At 37.1% G+C, this 21156-nt stretch overlaps 1 protein-coding gene across 2 annotated transcripts in view; it reads right to left on the minus strand.

Moving 5' to 3' along the window:
- LOC141946015 (protein cordon-bleu-like) overlaps positions 1 to 21156 on the minus strand; it is a 121360-nt gene that overhangs the window by 18395 nt on the left and 81809 nt on the right. For both annotated transcript variants that reach the window (XM_074875093.1, XM_074875084.1), the window contains one exon: positions 16010 to 16204. In XM_074875093.1, coding sequence (XP_074731194.1) covers positions 16010 to 16204 — 195 coding nt within the window. The remainder of the gene's footprint in view (positions 1 to 16009; positions 16205 to 21156) is intronic.

The raw sequence follows: 21156 nt of genomic DNA on the forward strand, positions 1-21156 counted from the left end.
CACTGCCAACATGAGTTCAAGTCCACAATGTAACACCAACTAACTCTTCAAGCAGGACAACCATGTTTGTGTCCTGATGCAAAACCGCTCTGTATCAGGGTGTTTCCTCCTGACTTTGAAGCTCTGCACCATGCTTCCTTGTACTGTGTTTGGCCCACGTGATGGCTGCACCCCAGCCATACCCATGGCCTCAGCTTCTGAGCTGCTTTGCTGCTGGAAGTGTTCAGACACTGTGTTAAGTGGGAAGTCTGACTTGTAACTAGAGTGCAAATGCATTGCTGTTCTGAAAATATCCTTAATATTTTAATCAGATGCCACAAAATATTGTATCACTTTGCCTACTTTTATGATGCTTAATTTCAAATTAATTTTTTCTCATTATATAATTCTGGTATTAAACAGGGGTTTGTAATGAAATTTAGTATTCATCATGAAAAATCAAGCCATGACTGCAAAAACATCTCAGTCTTAATAACAGACAAAAAGCTTAGCATTACTGGATTTTACAAAAATTGCTATACTCTTGTGTTATTTTATTCATAAAATGAAAAAGACAAAAGTCAAGGATGTTCTTGAATACTCAGCTGATTGGTGACAGAAAGCTAAATCAGTTGACAGAAGAAAGCTACTACAAGGTGAAGGGGCAAGCTCATTTTTCCATCTGTTTTTATTGAACACACCCCTTTGTGAAATGTCATGGTCAAGGGCAGTTAAAAATTAATGTCATTCTAATCTTCTTTAAACACTTTAACTTGTTCAGTTAAATGTGTCAGACAGGAAATTATCCATAAACAAATTTGAGACGTTAAATTACTAAGATAGCTGTGATTTCCTTCTTTTGCAAAATCTCATTACTAGCTGCAATATTATTTCCACTCAAGGAAGTCACTCTACAACACCAAATATTTTCACATGCATTGAAACATGTAGACTACACAAGTCTGCGGATGTTTGCTTTGGCAAAGAATTGAACTTCCTCTGTTTCTCTGAATACAATGTAATTCTCCTCATTTATGTCTTCATTTGGGGGGGGGAACAACAAAAAACCCTCACCACTTAAAAATCACATTTTAAAACCACCACAAACTGTTTTGCTACCAAGATTCATTTCTCCTCTACAAAAGTTAAATAAAAAAGGCAAAAACCACCTTCAAATTTTCATTTCGTATTTGTGCTTATCTTTTTAGTTACAGCAATACAATTAATAGAACAAATAAGCATTAATAAGATTTTAAAACACATGGTAGGAACGCAGCTCATATTTCTTCTGACAACTTTGTCAATAAGTTTGACATGATCGATGTCATCTCCTTGAGTCGTTGCCTCTGGGAAAGGCTGGCTGATTGGTTGGGTCTGCTTGTCTGTCCTTAAAAATCTGAGAGGTGTTATAAGCCAGCTGAAGATCTGCAAAATTTATGTTGCATCTTTGTCCAATTTTCTGCCACAGGGATGGGCTGTAGCCTAAAGTCTGTTAGGGCTAGAAAGTGGAAGGCAATCACACAAATGTGTGACCAGTAACAAGAACCATACCCTTTCTACTGCCTCTAAGCGACATACCTCCCTGGAGTTTAAGTTTTCCTCTGCACTTAAAATTTTCTTCTGTAGAGATAGCCAAGTTTAATTTCTCTTGCTTAGTGCTAAGTCCTAGGCGATAACCTTAGAAGTCTTCTCAATTTAGAGAAAAACATACCTGACTTATTTCCAGTGATCAACCCACTTGTATCAGCCCCCTCCACCTGCAGACACACAGAATGCCTGGGAAACCTGGTTTGGGTGATAAGTCAAGTGGTAGTTGCCAATTCCTTTCCAGTTTCATAGAACCACAGAATGGTCTGGGTTAGAAGAGACCTTTAAAGATCATCTAGTTCATGTCATCCCTTCTCACTGCCCCCTGCAAATTTACACTCAAGTCTAGTTCCTTCCAGCACTTATGGCAGTCAGAAGTCCCTACTTCCACAATCTTCAGAAACCAAGAAGAGGGGGGAATAGCAAAGTGGTACCACAGTGTCAATTAGATGTACTACTAGGGACTGCAGCGTAACATGGCTCTACCTCAAGCCACCCCCCATAGGTATATGATTTTTATCATCCAAAATTACAAATAGATTCTGCTGCAAAGATTTGTTAGAGAAACCCACCATGGCACTCTGCTTGCTATCCATGCCTGGCAGTGTCAGGGACATATTGCTGAGCAGGACTCAGGGGTTGACTGTTGAGCTATGATATTCTGATTAAGATGAGCACACTGCAAACAAAACGAGGTGCCTATTTCTTCCAGTGATCTGCAACATCCATCCTCTAAAGAGGTGAAAAACTGAAGTGATATGAAGTCAGAGGGACTGGAATTGCTTTCCCCTCTCCCCACTTCTATCACTTTTGGGATATAACTGTGAATATAACTCAAACAATAAATTATACTTGTGATGTTTTTCCTTGCTTTCTTATTTGGCTAAACAATGATTAGAATGCAATGCTATTAAGCCATTAAATTAAACCTGATTTACACAGCGCACATGTACTTAAGTTAATTTTTCTATTCTATAATTTTTCGGCTTTTTAATTTAGGATCTAAGAAAGGTGGAGTTGCAAGCAAAATCTGAAAAGTGACACAAACCCAGTTTCTAAATTAAGCACAGCATTAGGGTCATTTTTCACTGCTTACTGAATGCCAGTTCTTCAGAAGTGTTGCTGCTTAAAATGATCTTTGTCTATTAACTTCCCCTAAATGCCTTGCCCAACAAAGTCTAATAATTACTTGACACATACTTTATTGAGAGTTAAACCTTACGATGACATCAGCCTGTCTTATTTGTCTGTGACTTGCAAGCCAGATGAAGTTTATTTACTAAATGTTGCAACCCTGCCAAAATTCAGGGCTGCATAGAACAGTATGTTCGGGCCCTGATGTCTTGCCAGTTTTCAATGAAGTGCTTGACAGAGACCACATGTGGAGGTCAAGTGATACTATCATGATTTCACCAGATGGTAAGTTGTGGTATTATTCCCAAGGCAGGTAGTATAGTCTGTTCAGAAACAGTTGGCAGGTGATCCATGAACTCACAGCCAGAAGCAACTGGATTATTGCAAAAGATCAAGAACGCTATTGATGTTTGCGAAAAGATTATTTAAAGAATTTTTCTTGCATGTAATTCAAGGACTCAATTCTCAAGACATATGTTTTCTTGCAAAAAAATAGAAGGATCTATTTCATTAACTGCTATCTTAAATCAGAAGCCCTCGTGTCAAACAAATATTGTATTCTTGCGTAATTACTATGTGATGTATGTTAAATGGTAAAATAAAGGCACTGCAAGCTCATCTTGGTTGGGTTCTTATAGTAAGGGTCACGAGGTCACTCTGATGTCAGTTCTACACAGGTCACTCTGATGTCAATGTCTACACAGGTTAGAGTGCAGGACTGGACTACTTTGCAGAGAACAACAGGAAAGCAGACCATGAAGGAATCTTACAAAATTTTGTAATTACATTCTCCCACTCCTCTCTAGCAACAGTCTATACAAGTCAGTGTGAAACACTCAGTACTTCACAGAGTCCAGCCTTCAATTAAAGTAGGCAAGCAATTCAAATCACTACTGAACGGATATTGCTACTATTTCCTGGACAAAGTTGCAAAAAAACTATTTCTAAAAATGCAATGAAGCCACACAGTGGACTCTTACAAAGCAGTAGCTTTTTTCTGCAAGCTAAAGAAGCAGTATTTTTCTTTCAGAAAAGACATAATTTTAAAGCAGACATTAAAATTTTAAGTTCTTCTCATGCAAAACCTATAAATTGAATGTAAAATTATCTGAGTAAAGACATATTCTCAAAGGGCCAGTCTAAAAGCAGTCTTACTTCCCCTTGTACTTCTGAGAGGCACCTTCTGTCTAACACCAAAACCTCTGCTGAAATTCTGCACTAACATCCTCATTCATACTGGCCAAACTTCAGAAAAAAATACAATCAACTGCACTTAATCACTTCATGACTGAGAAAGCCAAGATTCCTTTTAATTAATTCATCACGCTGGAACTCCTTACTCTATTTAAAATTATGGAACAAAAGAGTTGGAAAATAAGCATATTAATTAAAAATGAAAAAAAAAAAAAAGGAGGACACAAAAACTCCTGGAAAATAAATTGGCTGCCTAAAAAAAGGAGTTTCCTAAAGTTATTAAAATGCTTTCTGAAATTTTGTTTTTAAAATGGGACACATGCTGCTTGTAAATAAATGTTCAGCAACACAAAGTTGAGCATTAGGAGCTCTAAAGAGGATGGGTGGCAATTTGGACTGAAACTATGGAATTTATTTAGATGTATAGAGAAGAAAATTCTGTAATATATTAAAGTGTAACATACCCTTAACTGATACTCTTTGAAGATACTGAGAATGTAGTCACTACATTGCATGTATTATCTAGCTATAGCCTGTGATAACTACTTTAAAATAATTATCGTGTTTGATTAAGTGTGCATAATCCAGAATTAATTTTTAGAGCTGTTTTCCTCATAAAAAGAAGTATAAATTACTTCCTTTCACTAGCAGCTTTTTTTGAGCCTTCCTAAATTTGATGCTTTACATGACAGCGAGATAAGCCTTCAGCCATCATTGCACTTTTCTCTCTTCTAATTTGGGCCTGCATCATTTATCCAAACTAGAGTGTACTAGTTCAGCTAAATTAAGCACCCAGACTGCACAGCAAACATTATCTGATGTTCTGTTGGCTGGTTTCATGTTTGCCATCTGAGCATTGTTTTGTCAGACATGAAAAGAACAAGTCTAGATACTTACTCAGTTAACTGAATGTCATGTTTAAAGCTCTTTAGAGAAAATTGAACAAATCACCTTCAAATTGGAAATTAATTGTTCTGTGTTCTAATTTCTTAGCAATTTACTGTGGTGTAGGGTTTTTTAAGGACCACAGACGACTTCTACTACCTCCTCTTGTTTCTACTAATTGGTTCTTGTACATCTTGGTAATGGACTCTGCAATAGGATAGCACTAGCCAGGTTCAGCTCCAGTGGGAATACTAAATAGATAAAACTTTTCAGATTTATGACCGGTTACAAAGGCGATTGTTTTATGTATAAAACTTAATGTATGTCATCACAGAATTTCATGTCTGTGCGGGCAACAGTTTGTACATGGCTTTTTCAACACAAGGTAATTAACTGCAAGTCATTAAGTCTTACACACTCTTAGATTGCCTGATCCTCTGGGCAAAATTGGATAGATCCAGGAAAGCAGCACACCACAAAAGATCAGTTTGACTTGCTATCTCCTGAAAGGTAGATATATCATCATTTGCTAAGCAAAACAATAGCCCCATCACCGCACAAGACAGAATTGTCCCAACAGTTCCTTCCTCAGAGGACTTGCACTCTAGAGAATATCTGGCATGCACCTGGATCTGATAATTGATTTCAAATGGAAAGGGATCAAGTCTTTCATGCTGCTTTTTATTTTGTCAATGAAAGGCACATGTCCAGTAGAGTGCACTGGACATCACCCATACAGCTCCCAGCTACCTGTAATTTGAGCTGCATACCTGCATCTCAACATTTTGAGATGCAGCCCAGGGGGCTGCAACTATGACCCTCAGAGTCCTGTAGGGCTCTTTGCAGTTACAGTACTAAGTTGTGACGTGCATACCAGGCAAATTGCTTTAAGGGTCATGCTAGAAAATTCTTATTGTTCATAAGGTTTTCTAGCAAAACTTATGGCTGCATTCTGCAAGTGCAAAGTTTTGCACTTCTGAGCACAAAACAAGTAGAGTGATGATTTGGAATAGCAATCAAAGACAGCTGTTTCTGTTTTTAACAAGAGACATGTTGTCTGGTTATCAAATTACCAGTGATAAGACAGACCTAGTGAAGTCACTGAGAATGCTGCCAGTGACTTTCCTGGAGTGGTATCAGATCATATGAGACAAATATTTAGGTATGAATCTCTTCAGTATTCTCCAAAAATAGCTGTACTGGGTTAGATCAAGGGTTCTGCTCAGGCTTCTGTATCAGACTGCTGCAAGTATCTAGAGGACAGCAGAAGAAAAGGGAATGTATATTTGATACTACCTTCTCCCTAATACTTTTGCAGCCACCAACCATCTTCATGTCAGGGACTTCCTGGTGTAGTTTATATTTAAAAATTTGCAACAGATTTGTCATCCTTGTAGCATTTGTCTAGTTTCCTCTTGAGCCCATGTAACCTTTTAACGCCCACATCAACCCTTGGCAAGAAGTTCCACAGATCTACTGCTTGCACAAAGAACCAGAGTCTTTGGTTTTGTGTGGTTTGCCTGTTTGCTACTAGCTTCAAATGCTCTAGTAATGGCTGGTTCAGCAAATCCCTATTCATAGTCTTCATGCCACTTTTTCAAGATGAAGAATCACGGTTTACTTAACTTGTACAGTTGCCCCTGTCTTAAGCTACTCCACACCTTTGATCACCCTTGATGCCCTTCCATGAGTCTCTTCCCATTCTGTAATACCCTTTTGAAACAAGGGTAACACCACTGTAGTATTTAAGATGGGATAATAAAGCTCGTAATACAGTGGCATAATAAAGTCCTCTTTTTACCCTCTTTTACTCTCCTAAAATGCTCTGCATCTGATTTGCTTATTTGATTGCTGTTGAGCTCTGAGCTTACTTTTTTCAAAGAAGTGTCTCTTATGATCCTAAGATCTTCCTAACTGACAGCTGAGAGAACAGTATTTTACAAGGTATTAGGGAAAATTCAGAGTGGTCTTTTCTCACGTATATCACTTCACACTTTCCTACACAGAATTTTACTTGGTTTCACCTGCAAGTGCTGTCAGCACTCAATCTCATAAGGTCTTTCAACAGTTGTTCTTCATACTCAGCCTTTGTCCTTACTATCTGGATAACTCAAGTACCAGCAACAAACTTCGTTACTTTTTTCCAGGTCACTTCTTAATATGATGAACATGGATCCTCAAATACTCCAAAGCTGTTGGAACATTCCACCACTAGATGAGCAGATCATTTACTCCTAACCCGTGATTCCTCTTTTATTTTCTTTACTCTCAGTTATTTAAGAATAAGATGACCTTCCTCCTTATGGAATGGAGACTTGGTTTCCTTAAGAAATCCCTGGTGAGGGAACTAGGTGGAAGCTTTGTGGAAACCCAGACAGACAGTATCAACCAGATCACACATATCCATCTGTTTGCTGAATGCGTCAAGAACACTCTAAGAGAGCAGTAAAGCAGGGTTTCTGTTTTACTAAAGCTACATTTACCCTATTCATTATCTTCACAGAGATGTCAACTAGTTATATTCTCTATTATATTTCTAACAATTTTTCCAGTAAATAAGCCACATTAGGAGGCTTACAGTTTTCTTGATTACCCTCATACTTTGCAAACACCAACTCTACTTCCACCTTTTTTCTCTGAATTTTTTAACGAAAACGCAAAATGTGGCATTGGTAGCATTCAGCAATACTATTCAGTAATATTTTCTCTATTTCTTTGCTCCACACAGTAGAAAGAGACTTAATACAGGTACAGTTATTTTATACCATCTTCTTCATTTCAAATAGCACTGCAGTCTCCAGTGCATCATCTTGAGAATCCTTTGCACAGCTGCTGCTCAGACAAAGGAACTACAGCGCACTCCTTAGACAAAGGAACTGAAGTGCATTCCTTATCTGTGTTATTGGACAAGTTTGATGCTCATTATCTGCCTATGTAGGAAACCTTAACCTGTGAAAAATGTTAAGCAAAGTTGAACTGTTTTACCATCATAGGGGAATAGTAGGCAATTCACTGGCCAAAGAGTAAGGCAGTGTTTGTGTCAGTGTGGCAAAATAAATGATTTTTATATGTCTTTATAAGCCAAGGAAAAAGATCACATCATACCTGTAAACTCTCAACATCTATAGAAATGCATAAATAAAGTAAGCAAGCTTCTAAATAAAATTTCAGACAGAATGCCTGGAATAAAAGCCCCAAAGACAGATGGATACTAAAAGCCTAATGGAAAGTTTCATAATTATCATGCAGTATTTACAGCCTAGTACATCCAAAATAAGTGATTGCTACATGAATTTGATGTGAAATACAGAGAAATAGATACAATCTCCATTTTTAATGGGTTTATCTATTAATTATCTATCTGTATTAACACACAGACATAGACTCAGCTGCTCATTGACCTTATCAAAATACTGCTTCATGCCAATCGTAAAGTCCCCAGCCTCTTAATCTGGCATCACACAGCAGTACAGTGTGCTCTCCAGCATCTAATATCCAAACTCTATTACAAAAACTAGTAAGAGAGCATGATTAACAAGTTTTCTTAGCAGCTGTACTATCCCTCTATCATCTCAAGAACTCTGGGAATTAAGTGTTAGGTTTATTCTTAAACCATGAAAGGACATGTCATACATTCTTGACTACCTGCTGGCTTCTTAAAAAATAAAAAGTTTTCTTCTTTAAGGCTTACATAACTTGGGCAGCTGAACAGAATTCTGGAGAAAGAGCTTCTTTAATAAAGATTCAATATCTGTGCCCTCATCACAAAAATGCTGTTGAGAGATATCACACATTGCCTGAGAATTCTAACAAGTCTGCCACCAAAACTGGAGAATATCATACTTAACACTCATGATAACCTCAATTAATGAACAAAGACAAAGGAACTTTTAAAAATAACATGCACCATTCACATTTCAGGCCTTCTTTGTGCACAAAAATGAAAACCAAACCACAGTAAACTAAAAAGGTGTACAAAGCCAGTCATTAAATTCCTTTTAATCAACATTTAAAAAAAAATACAAGTCAGTCAAGTGTTCCCCCTCCTCCTTCAGAACAAATCCTGCTCTCATATCCTCAGGGAACTTATAAAAACCTGAGAAATGACCTAGAAGATGGAGAAGTAAAAGACACGTTTTGAAAAACAGCTTTTTCCTACAGCAGAAACTGATTCATTGCATCCTTCCTCAGAATGTGAAAAAAGTATCTGTTATTCTCAAAGGAGACTTCTGGATGCTCCACAGAAAAAAACAAGGCAAAACAAAAATACATTCACAGAACACTTAAGGGAGAAAGGAAATGTGTCATAAGAGAAAGGTTGAGAAGACCTCACCCAGAAGACCTCTGAGTCAAAAGAAACCTCCCTTCCTTTCTGAAAGATGATAAAAAAATCTATGCACTCATATCTTGTTGACTTCTAGTAGATATTTCTGTTTTAGGTGTAACCTATGAAAGGGAGGTAACTAATCTGTGTCCATCCACACTTTTGCTGAATTCTGGGCTCCTTATTAAAACAGAATACAACTGTCAGATTTTCTCCACCATGAACTGCTCATTACCTTTCACCTTATACAGAAGTATAGAAAAAAGTGTAAGGTAAAAGGGAAGAAAATACCTACAGCATAAGACTATTCTGCTGCAGTATGAAAAACAAACAACTCCTCTCCCAAGTATGACTACAATAATTTCTATAAAGTTAGATCAACCAACTAGGTAAATCTGAGGTAATTTGAAACTTTTCTTCTCAGGTCACAGGACTCTGATCAGAGTGGAGTTTTCACAATAAAGAATTACATCAGGTGCACAAAGGAAGAAGTAGGAGACAGTAAGCTGGTAAGAGTACGGTGCTTATAGAGGTGAACACAGCTAATGTTAATCAAGCAGGCTTTAGACACCTGCCTACGATAGATCTCGGTTCTGTAGGTAACCGTAGTAGATGTTCTCATCCAGTTGTGATTCTTCTGCTTCTCAACTTCCTTACAATTGCAGTGCCTGCTGGTATCATGCCTTTCCCATAAAATGATGCTTCTGATAATTCAAGATTTACGAGGAAAAAAGGCTGTCATCCACACAAACACAGGTTCTTTCTAAGCACTCAGCTGTTTCTCAGGAGGAAAGCCAACTGCAGGAGTATTATTACTTGAAATACCAGATTTATCCAAAATACCCAGGGACAAAGCAGATTGAAGAACTCACAGGGCACACAGATGGAGAGGTCTACTGATGGCATCCTTACAGACATAGCTGTACGTACTAGGAACATACCTCACTCTACACTGTTCTACAGGATCTGTATTCATTGTTTTAGGGCTTAATTTACAGCCATAGGGAAATATGTCATTTTGAAAAACTGAGGAGAAGAACAGAAATAGTGTGATTTCATATCAATCAAGATTATCCCTACAGTCATGGCATTAGATTATGAAGAAGAAAGGTGGAAGAGTGGTAATCACTTTATGCAAACACACAGGAGAGATATCTGTGCAAAAAAATCCACTGTGCTGGGGGGGACATTAGTGAAAGAAATGCTTGCTTTGCTCAGATTTTTATATTAACAATCTTAATTTAAACTCCTTTTGCAACAGAACGTGGCATAGTGAAAAATAATATATTAAAATCGCAGTGGCCAGATACTGAGTTGCTGAGCAACCAGATATAGCTTCTGACATCTTAAAAGTTCAGAAAACATCAAGCTACAAACTCAGCTTCCTAATTACGGACAGATGAGCTAACCATTTCTAAAAATCTTGGCCAATGTTTTAAAATACATTTTACTTTTAAGGAAGATAATGAGTCACATTTCCAAGTGGCTTCCAAGTCCATGCCTGTAGCATACACACATACACATGGGAAATTTGAGAACTGCAAATTCAGGGACTGATTCTGGAAATTTGGATGATTCCGTGATTTAATAACACTTTGAACAAATGTAATATGTTAATTATGATTTCAGTATAATTTTATCCATACATTTCCTTCACTGCCTGTCCTTTATTTTTACTGCTTGAACATTATTCTGTGGTTCTTGCTGGCAGAATGAATTCCAGGTATGTTTTCACTTATACACTGTGCTCATTTGCAATCTCGTTTGATGTATTTCAGGGTTGTCTGCAGATGGGCATGAATTCAATTGCTTTCAGCAGGACATTTCTCTAGAGTATTTCCTCCTTTTGACACACTCTTAATATGCTCAATCAACCAGAGGGGACCTACACTTTCAGTTACTGGTGTATTTTATTTATATTGGTTTATGTAGAAAAGGACAGTGAATAGTACTGTAACACAAATTCTGCTGCGAGAAAGGCATCCCTACCAAAGGCATGAAAATGCTACTAAATGGCTAGGATGGCTAATCCAGTGTCTTTCCAGCTTCACTGCACTCCTATCAATGACTGTCAGCAGAATCGTAACTCTTTCAAGTGCAATATGCATGGGAAAAGGGAGGCTGCTGTCTCCAACAGGAGTACAGAAACACTTGAAAAGGAAAAAAAAAAAAAGAAAGAAGAAGAAAATCCCTGTGTGGTGGTTAATAATTGAAATCATCAACTAAGATGGCAAAAATAACATTTCCTCTGCATTTCCACATTTTTAATCTCTTTTATTTAATAATACATATAGCAAATACTGAAAGTATCTTCTCTATACAAACAAGAAATTTGGCAAATTTTTAGTGTGAGTACCTTATTTTCTCCAGGAAAGACATGAAAGTCTCATTTATATTCATTCCCGTTAAAATGATCCTCTTAAAGTTGAACTTCTCATTTAGGCATAACATTGGTCACAAATAAACTGGGGGTAGGGAGAAAGAAACCTGCCAGCAATGATCTGAGTAAGCCTGTGACTCTATTTGGCTGCACTATTCCTTTTTATTCATGTGAGCAAGCCTCTTCAATGAATAAGTTTTTCCTGGTGAGAAAACACCAGGCTTGATAAAATACTGGAGGCAAGTAGTCTGCTCTGAAGGTATGGCCTTGACCAAGAATGGGAAGTCAACAACTGTCCTCAGCAACCCAAGTTTGAGATCTAAATGGAGAGGAGAGGAATGTAAGAAGCAGGGCAAAACCCACAGTATGTCACATACACTACTTTGTCTATAGCAACCTCCAGGAAACTATATAAACATGGAAATAAACCTGAAAATTGTGTTGGTTTATAATTGAACCTTCTCAAAGTGTGAGGCCAGTTCCTCACCTGCACTAAAAGCAACAACACAATTTTTATTTGAACCCACTGTCTTGCCATATGACAACTTACACTAAAATCTATGAAACAACTGTTAGAATACTGTATCTGTTATACTGCCCAATTCTTCTGTTAGTACAGGAATTTGACTGGCTAGTAACAAATCCCAGATGCCTCCTGTTACATCTACATGTTATATGAAAGTGTTTCTGTTCTGAAAATTGCAGCAGCTGAAATAGCACACAGCTCCTTTATGACAAGTCTACAAGTTGCATTTCTGCCTTCTGGAGTTGACATCAGAGCTATTATACAGATGAAGGCACTGAAAAGCCCTCTTTTAATTCTGATGTTGTCTCCAAAAAGCCTCATGATTTTATTCTGAATAAACCACTCCATTTCATAGAAAAGGCTCTTACAGGAAGTCTCTGAGGCCTTCTTTATCATCCCCCCCCTCACTCCAATTTCTGTATTTCCCCATACATGTCAAGAAAAAGTAATTATTCCCACAAACTAATTTGCCAGTGCACAATACTCTTGACCTCCAAAAGACTCAAATGCTCAATTTGACAGTTCTTCCAAGAAATGACCCAAACACACTTCTTTTTCTTTTAAAGAGAGGTCACTGAATATGCCTCTGAGGAGTTGCGTTTAATTCTGTCAGCCTTGATGTGTGGCTTTTCTCTGTGTGCTCTACCTAGAGTGGCACTCATACAGGTTTTCTCTTATATATTTTGTCTATGTGGTGAGTGCTTTTTGGGGTAGGAACTTTATTTATACTATGTCTACTGTAAGGTGGCCCCAAATTCTGCTGGCACATCATCTAAAGTGCAGTGACAAAGAACAGAGATTTTTTGCAAAGGGGGGTTCAGTTTTTTGCTCGCCCCCTATACTGTTCTGCTCTACTCTGTGAATGGTGTGGGCTCCGTGTTGCAACTGAAGAAAGGAGGGGACCTCCTTACTTCTAAAGCATCCAACCTTCTGGATTTCATACTGGAAATGTTACCATACCCTGGCCGTTTGCAGAATATTTTTGTCAAGTGATATTTCATTATTCTAAACAGCATCACTTGGAAGATGTTTAAAAAAACAGGGGGAAAGTCTCCAGGGAAGAAATCTGTAGACTCCTTTCATTGACTCTCATTCCTTTGCAAACTACTTAGTGCATGTTCAGCACACTCTGAAACATTGCTCAATTGTGCTCTGAACACAAACTAATATTTTCTAGAGAAGATTTAAAACAGTTACAGAGGGAACACTACCTTTAAATAGACATGGAAAACTAATGATGCTGTGCTAAAAAGTAATTAAAGTTACTGCAGGGGCCTTACCCTCGAAGAGGTAAATTACTTTAAGCCCCACAGAAACAAAAGCTGCAATATGGTAAAATTATATTGCAGTAATCCACCTATCCAGAAAAACAAGTGGAGAAAATGTAAATCTAAAGCATAAATTAAAACACCCCAGTCTTTATACACATGGAAATTTCTGATTGCAACCACTAGGCAGGGAGATGAGATACATATTCCCAAAGAATCATCCATGCTGTAATGAAAATTTAATGCCCTGGAGCTTAACAATGGGTTAAAAATAATGGGTTTATTGGGTTGCAAAGTCAAACTACAGGTATTCATAACAGCTACCGTATTTGCTTTTCTACACAACTTTATGCAACCCAATAGCTAAAAAAGAAAAAACCTTCTGAAAGTTCAGAATACCACCTTTTTCATTTTCTATTAATGTGCTAGCTTCACTGGAAATAAACATGTTCCCCTTTTGCAGGATCTTCCTGTTAGTAACAGTTGCACATAAATAAAGTTTTCTAAACAAACATCTTATCTTTTTATGGAAGGAAGTCCATTAATAAGGAATTGACGTCCTTCCCTGAAAAAAAAAGATCACTGCTAATTCCTTCCCATAAACTAAAGAAATAAACTTACACCCTGAGATTTTTTACTCTGTTTTCACAGAAAACTGGATAGTCTGCACATAGATAAAATAGAGCAGTTTGGGTTTTCTTATAAACAGTATCTCTGTTGCTACCTTGCCACATAGTACTGAATAATTAATCTCTTCCCTCAGTTTTTGATTGCTTCATGGATCTTCTGCTTCACTTCAACTGTACTTCACACATTCTTGTTCAAACTACAGGGCAGCCTGTGAGCAACTTTCAGCCTGGGAGCTTCAGAAGCACACCATAACTGTTTAATATTTTGACCTATACAGTCATTTTCAGAAAGATGTCCTTTACCCATCAAATGTAGCCAAACAGACTCTAGCAACTGTGCTCATAATTCTACCGTGCTCTTCATTGGCTTTGACAGCTACACAAGACATGTCTATTGCCCAAAATTATCTTCGTCATGGAAAATCCTCTGATGTGACCTTAATCTGTTTCCCTTCTTCAAAGTAGCTTTTTCTTTGGGCTAAGAGAATTTGAAGTTGACACTGTACTGTATGCTACTTGCAATAAATAAAAGAAATACTTTTCTCCCAATGACTTCAGAAAGCCAGCACTTTAATCTATTTGCAACAAGGCTGAAAACAGAAATGTTAACATGTTTAAAGAGAGTTTAGATTTTCAATGTTTTTGTGCAACACAAATTAAAATCTCAGTGCCACACTGCAGTGAGATAAGCCTAAGAGCATGGCAGAATAATACAGTCTGTGATTACAACACATGTATAACTTAAGAGTTATAATGCCATAGTATTTTTGTACAAAAAGATCTATTTATCTTAAACACATTAAATGTTTAACTCTGGGGGACACAAGAAACCTCATCAAAATATTTACAGTACAAATTTCAAAAGGAAATTTTAAAAAAGAAAGTGAACCAAATGTTGCAAGAAAACGTTGTTTCTCTTCAGCTGTATCTATAAATGAGTGCTATTTCAAAGGCACTTATCCCAATTTTGAAAGATGGAACACCACCATGTTCCAGCAATGACACTTTTAGATATCCTAAGAATGGGAAAATAAGATTCCATACGTCTTTACCAAAAGCGTGCATCAACTTTGCTTACACAGTGCTTCACTGGAGAAGGCATTTAACGTATATCTTAACACAGATAAACAAGAATGACAGGGAGTGAGATTGAGCACTAGACTCCTCCTGCACTACACTGAAGTCAAAGATTCCTTTCCTGACTCCATTCTGCACTAATACAGTTCTCTTTCCAAAGATCAGTCTGCTGTAGAGGTGACAAGCCCTAAGCAGATAGAGTCAATCCACATTACACAACTTTGACAATATCCGTTCCCTGCATTCTTCTTTGGCACCAATATAAAGCTCTACACACTGACTTTTACAGTTTACATTTAGAATGTAACAGTTTTGTTGATGGTGGAATCAGAAGTCTTAATGTGTTTGTGCATATTTAGTAACATACGTACCTGAATGTCACTATAAAAACAAGAACAATTTCCTTTTACCTTAACTCTATTCTTTTCAAAGGGTTAGGTCCTCAGAAAGGTTTCCCCCCATTTCTGTTTAATTCTCAATAACTGTACTGCGGAACAGTGACCTTTCTTAAAAGCAAAAACAGAGCACTGCTTTAAAAGGTCACATGGCACAACTCAGAAAGCAGAGCAGATCTTCTGGTATCCCACGGCAGCACTGGAGATAGGGATGTGGGTGACAGCCTGATAAGTATCTGGGCAAAACAGCACGCTGAAGTTTTTTGTCAGTCATTAGAACTGCCACTCATTTTTCAGGTCTGCCCTGGCCAAATAAGGATATACAATTTCCAGCTTTTCTGACGTTTTCTTCATCCTCCTTCTTTTAGCATAATGCCTCACAAAACTTTTCTGATTTAGAAAGATTCTTGACATGGGAAAAAGCTTGGGGCAGTCTCAAGAAAGCTTAGTAAATATGTAAAAAACTTCAAGACTTCTGATAATTTTATTTTTTAAGATAAAGAGTTTTGGTGAGCTGCAGTTAATGGCTAGCCAAAATATCTGTGAATGACTTGAATAATGACTTGAATAAATGAACTGATGATAGCTAGCACATCAAGCAAAGAAGCCCACTCTGTGGTGTCACTGTTACCTGTGTTGCTGTCTTTTCTTGTCCACTCATCTCCACGTTCTGCAATGCAGGTGTCACAACTGGTGGAGGAGGTGCTCTGCGCTTTTTCACTTCTGGGTTTGCTGTCATTCCTGAGATGTTACCAAGGGACAATGATGGACCCAGGCTACTGGAACGAGAATTCACCGAAGGGGAATTTGGTGCTGTGGAAAAACCCTGTAAATGGATTAACATCTTGGATTAACATCACTTTTTAAAAAACAATGGAAAAGAAAGAAGAAAAACAAGACACATCTGGTTACCGTTTAAACAATGATATGAATAATCACGTATGTTCCTCTGCCAAACTTGCTGAATTGCAAACTGTAACTTTTGGAAACTTCTAAAGGTCAGCTGGAACAAATCTTACAGACAGTATTAGTAAGTCAGGAGGCATGATGAGCACCTACTGCAGTTTAACAGTAGTATTGATGGGAATACTACTGCTGCTTGCTATTCAAAATAAAAGCTTCATCAAGACACATAATTACAGCTATCCAAATGCATTTGCAGTTGTATTTAAATTACAAGCAATACACATTTCTGAAAGCAAGATTTACTCTTAAAAGAGAACACATGCTGTCTGTGTCCCAGGCTTCTCTATTTTATTATCAATCTGCCTGATTTACCTGAGTCTTCTCCGCAGATTTATGCAAAAGAAAATCTGCTACCATCAAACTATTTCCAATTTACATGCACAATCAACCATAATCATTTACAATCTACTGAAAACAACTATTTAACCTGGTCAAAAGAAGTCCCACTGACAGGCACCACCTGATTTTAACAGGCCCAGATGAAAGAGAAACAAAGACTATTTCAATAATTCTTTAATGTCAAAAATTACTTTAGTTCTCATTGAAAACATGGGGAAAGTTTCACTGATTTCAGATCAAGGCCTTAATACATTTTTATATTAATATAGAAACAGAAATATATGCAGTGATATAGTAGTAAGTCTACAAGCAGGAAGACTAGGAAACATGACTGCTTGAAAATGTGCGTTTTTAATTTGGTTTTGACACTTAAATTCAACATAATTAATTTTTTGAATCTGCTAATAAAGATCTTGCAAAAATGTTTCCCTCAAAACCTGTGAGTCACCTTTTGCTATTTTTAATAAAGAGCAGCTTCCATCTTAAATTGAAGATTTTGCTTTTTAATTAAGTTATGAGACAGTCACTTCTTCTCAGAAATGGCTGCTGTGAAATCACCACTGATACCAATACACCATGAGCTGGAGCAGGATACCTATTCTGGAAGCACAGGCTCATGACTGTGGTGGATAATGCTTTTCTTATCACAACAGAACATGCTACTGCACTTGCAAAACTCACCCATTGAGGACATAAAGCTCTTGGGTGGAATTTTGTCCAAAACCACAGAACACATACTGGTGGGCAAATAAAGGTCACCACAAATCCCATCACTTTCCAAATAAAAGAAGTAGTTCTTTCAACTTAAGTTCTCCAATCTGGAAAGTGCTGGAAAACGCTTTGTCTCAATTGTATGCCTCATCGTTATGGTGGGTATCTGGATTTCCGTAGGAGTGTAACTTGCAGTGAATCTGACTCGTGACATGGCATGATAATTCCTTTCCATAAGCATAATCTTAGGTAAAAATTAAAAACATGGGGCAACAAGCTCAAGAAGACAATTCATTTAATTTTAGAATTGTTGAGCTAACACTAATGAAGCATAAATAGCTAAAAAATATAGCAATGCAAAAGGATATATGCAATACAGCTTTCTGACCGCCTAGTAAAATTCAATGTTCTATAGATACCTGTGAAAGCAACTGAAAATGCTAAATGCAGATAGCAAACTGATTTGTGCTTTGTCTTGTATTTACTATGCATGTGGTAACCACCACTGCACAGCAGACTTCACCTTGGAATAATATATTTAGCACAAACAGGGCATGTTACCAGTCTTCTCTGATTGACTAGGATTTTACTGAAGGATTAAAGCAGTATTTACCACATCTTTTTCATCTCTGAACTGAATAGCTTCAGTAGCTTCTTCACCTTTCTAGCAAATGAAGACAAAAATCTTAAAGTAGAAGGTGGGGTTTAAAAGAGGAGGTCTAATCTTATCGAGAAACAGTCTTTTCTTGGCCCTATATCTTGAACAGTGGAAAAAAATAATGATCTCATTTGTAACCTACAAGATCTAAGTCATTCTCAGTGCATATTGTACCTGGTTCTATCAAATAAAGTTTGATTACCTCTAAAGAAATTACAGGGTTCACAGGGTGAAATACAGAGTAGTCTCTTTTCACACACGTATAAAATAACTGAACAAAATAATTTTTAAAGTGTATTCTACATGTATGCTTTTGTGACTCGCTTTTAATTCTTTGAATTTCCTTGTTGGATAAAAAGGTTGAGAAATTTTTTTTGGAGATTTAAAGATGTACACAAATAATAAAAAACCCCTAAAACTTCCCTCCCAGCATACAGGGTACCAGTGAGAAGATAGGATGTATCCAGTTTTAAATTAATATCCCATTCAATTCTACCTCAAGGTCTTGTGGTTGAAGAGCTATCAGAATCCTTTTTCAGGGAACAGATCACTATGAAGGAATATAGTGATGAACAACTAAACATTTTAAAGCATTTTTTTAATAAAGCTTGGATTTCCTAACAGGAGATACAGAGAAAAAAAATGTAATACTTACATGACACTATAAATAGTTTATAATAAAAAGACTTTAATGAAAGGAAAAACAAAAACCTTGGAAATTCATCTAAGTTTTCTTTTCCAAGTCCAACCTAGATATTAAGTCCATTATTTACTGAGTGAGCATTTCAAGAATGCTCATGTTAAGACTCTTCCCCTAAAATAAAAACTTGCTATGGCTTCCAGGGGAATGGAATGAGGACAACTTCAAAGAAGTTTTGAAAGCCCCATCATTCAGCAATGAGAGCTTTGTCTAACTGAAGGCAGACCTTCAAGCTGTCCCATGTGTGTAGTCCTTTTCAGTACCTTTAAGAGCAAAAAAACCACGTTGCACACAAGCCACTGACACAAGTGTTTTTGGCATGACTCGTCTTTTGTTGTAAACCTAATCTAGAGAGACAATGCCTTACCCAACTTTTTTATTTTATGTTGTGTTAGATGCACTGCAGCTTCTTTCCAAATCACTGGATTTTGGAGGTTTGGTTTTCAGGCAGGTTAGCAAGGCAACTATTAAGAGGATACAACATTAATTAAGCAAACTTGCAGGGACTCGATATGTACGTGCTACTTACCCAAACCATCTCTCATTTCTTGTTGTTTTAATTTGTTATCAGTGGATTGATTTCAGTGGAATTACTCAAATTACAGCAGTGTAAGTGAGAGGAAAACCAAGCTCAAGTATTGCAGCCAATGTAGCTGGCTATAAAAAAGTCAGCCCTTATCCTGTTTCATTAGACAAACAGGTTAGCATGAATGTTCTGCTCAGAATCAAAATCAGTTCCTACAATCCATGTGTTTTGTAACTGCATTGCAAAATAAAAGGAAGAAAAAGAAAAAAAAAAAGAAAAATCATGTCAGAAAAAGGAAATTCATGGCAATGAATTATATAAAGAGCTTTTAAAATTGTCTCCCAACTTGCAAAATCAGTGTTTTTGGTAGACCACTAGTGTTACAGCACTTTGCTAGCAGTGCAAACAATTAACTAATGCAAACTAGTAAGAAAAAAGAAATACTTTCCTTTTTTCTGCCCCCACCCCCCACCCCGAGTTAAGCCAAACCAAACCCAGCATGAACACAGATACGCCAGCATAGGTCAGCAGTGAAGTTAGATTCTAGATTCTAGTCGAGCAAGGGTCTTGAACATGTACTGAACCACAACCATGGACTAAAGTCCCTTTCAATTTCATGAAGTAGATGTTGGAAGGAGGCAAGAAACAGCTGCAGTACCTACATATGGTACCATCAGGTTTCATGGACCCATTGTTTCATGTTATACTTGCCAGTTAGTTTTTTCCCCTCTCATTAAACTTCTGAAATCTAAGGAACTTTCTTTTTTTCTAATGTAAAAGATGCTTTCTTTGGGGTTAAGCAGTTTAATTTTAGGATTTTTTCCTACTAGTTCTTCTAGTGGCAGGGGTGGTTAAAAACATGGAAGTATGAAAGCTTGGAGTAACCTGGTGACTTAGGCATACCAGTCCCATTTTCAAAAGACACTGAGAAGTCAACTTTCTACAGGACTATCAAAGTCCATAGCCTGCTGAACATAACACAAGCTAGATTAAGAGCCAAAAGCAGAGGCCAGTCTGTGTTCCACAGTCATCAACCTAGAATGCAATTATAAAATATCATTTGCAAGCTATTACTCCCTTTTCAAGAATGAACAGAAGCTCCAACAGCTTATGGATACTTCTGAAAATTTTAATGTTAATATTAATAAAAGAATGTTAGATTAAGCTATTGAAAATATAATTGTACTGCTGTGACAACTCAATTTTACAAAAATAGATGTGTATAAAAATGGAAGTCAGCTTATGTTTGTTTTCAAAAGATATCCCTCATATATAACTCTCTTACCCAAAGCCCTGTTATTAGCATTTCCTTGATTTTCTGATGACACTAAGTGGCATTTAAAGGTCAGCAAGGAAGAGACTGCAGCTTGCCTGCGAGAGTGATTTGACTTCCCGTTCCCTGTCTACACCGGTCAATAAAAATTTTTCAAAATGTCAAGTTCTTTTCTTGTGAGGTTGCTACAGCCGGGCCTTTCTTCCGCAGCTCTTTGCCAGAACTCACATATTTGAGCTCCCAGTCTTGTTATGCAATTTCCTTCTGAGAAGTTTTTAAATCAAAAGTAATCAATTGAGCTGTTTTTAAGACCTCAGAGTACCAGATGTATCAGCAAAAAGTAAGGATTTTTATTTTTTCCAAAACAGGCAAAAAATAACAATGAAGTATCATAAAGGAAATAATTTTTTTTTGCAAGTGTACCGTGGGTAAATATGAAAGGTAAGATTTAGGGCAGGCAGACAAATCCATCTACTCAGTGACAGCAAGAATATTTATTCCAGTTGGACATTTAAACTCCATTAAAGCAAACTTTTATTGATTTGCTGAATGACACCAAAACTGATTACAATTGCCCATTTAAAATGCCAGACAGGTTATGTCAG

This window comes from Strix uralensis, chromosome 1, assembly GCF_047716275.1.
Source record: "Strix uralensis isolate ZFMK-TIS-50842 chromosome 1, bStrUra1, whole genome shotgun sequence".
NCBI lineage: Eukaryota > Metazoa > Chordata > Aves > Strigiformes > Strigidae > Strix > Strix uralensis.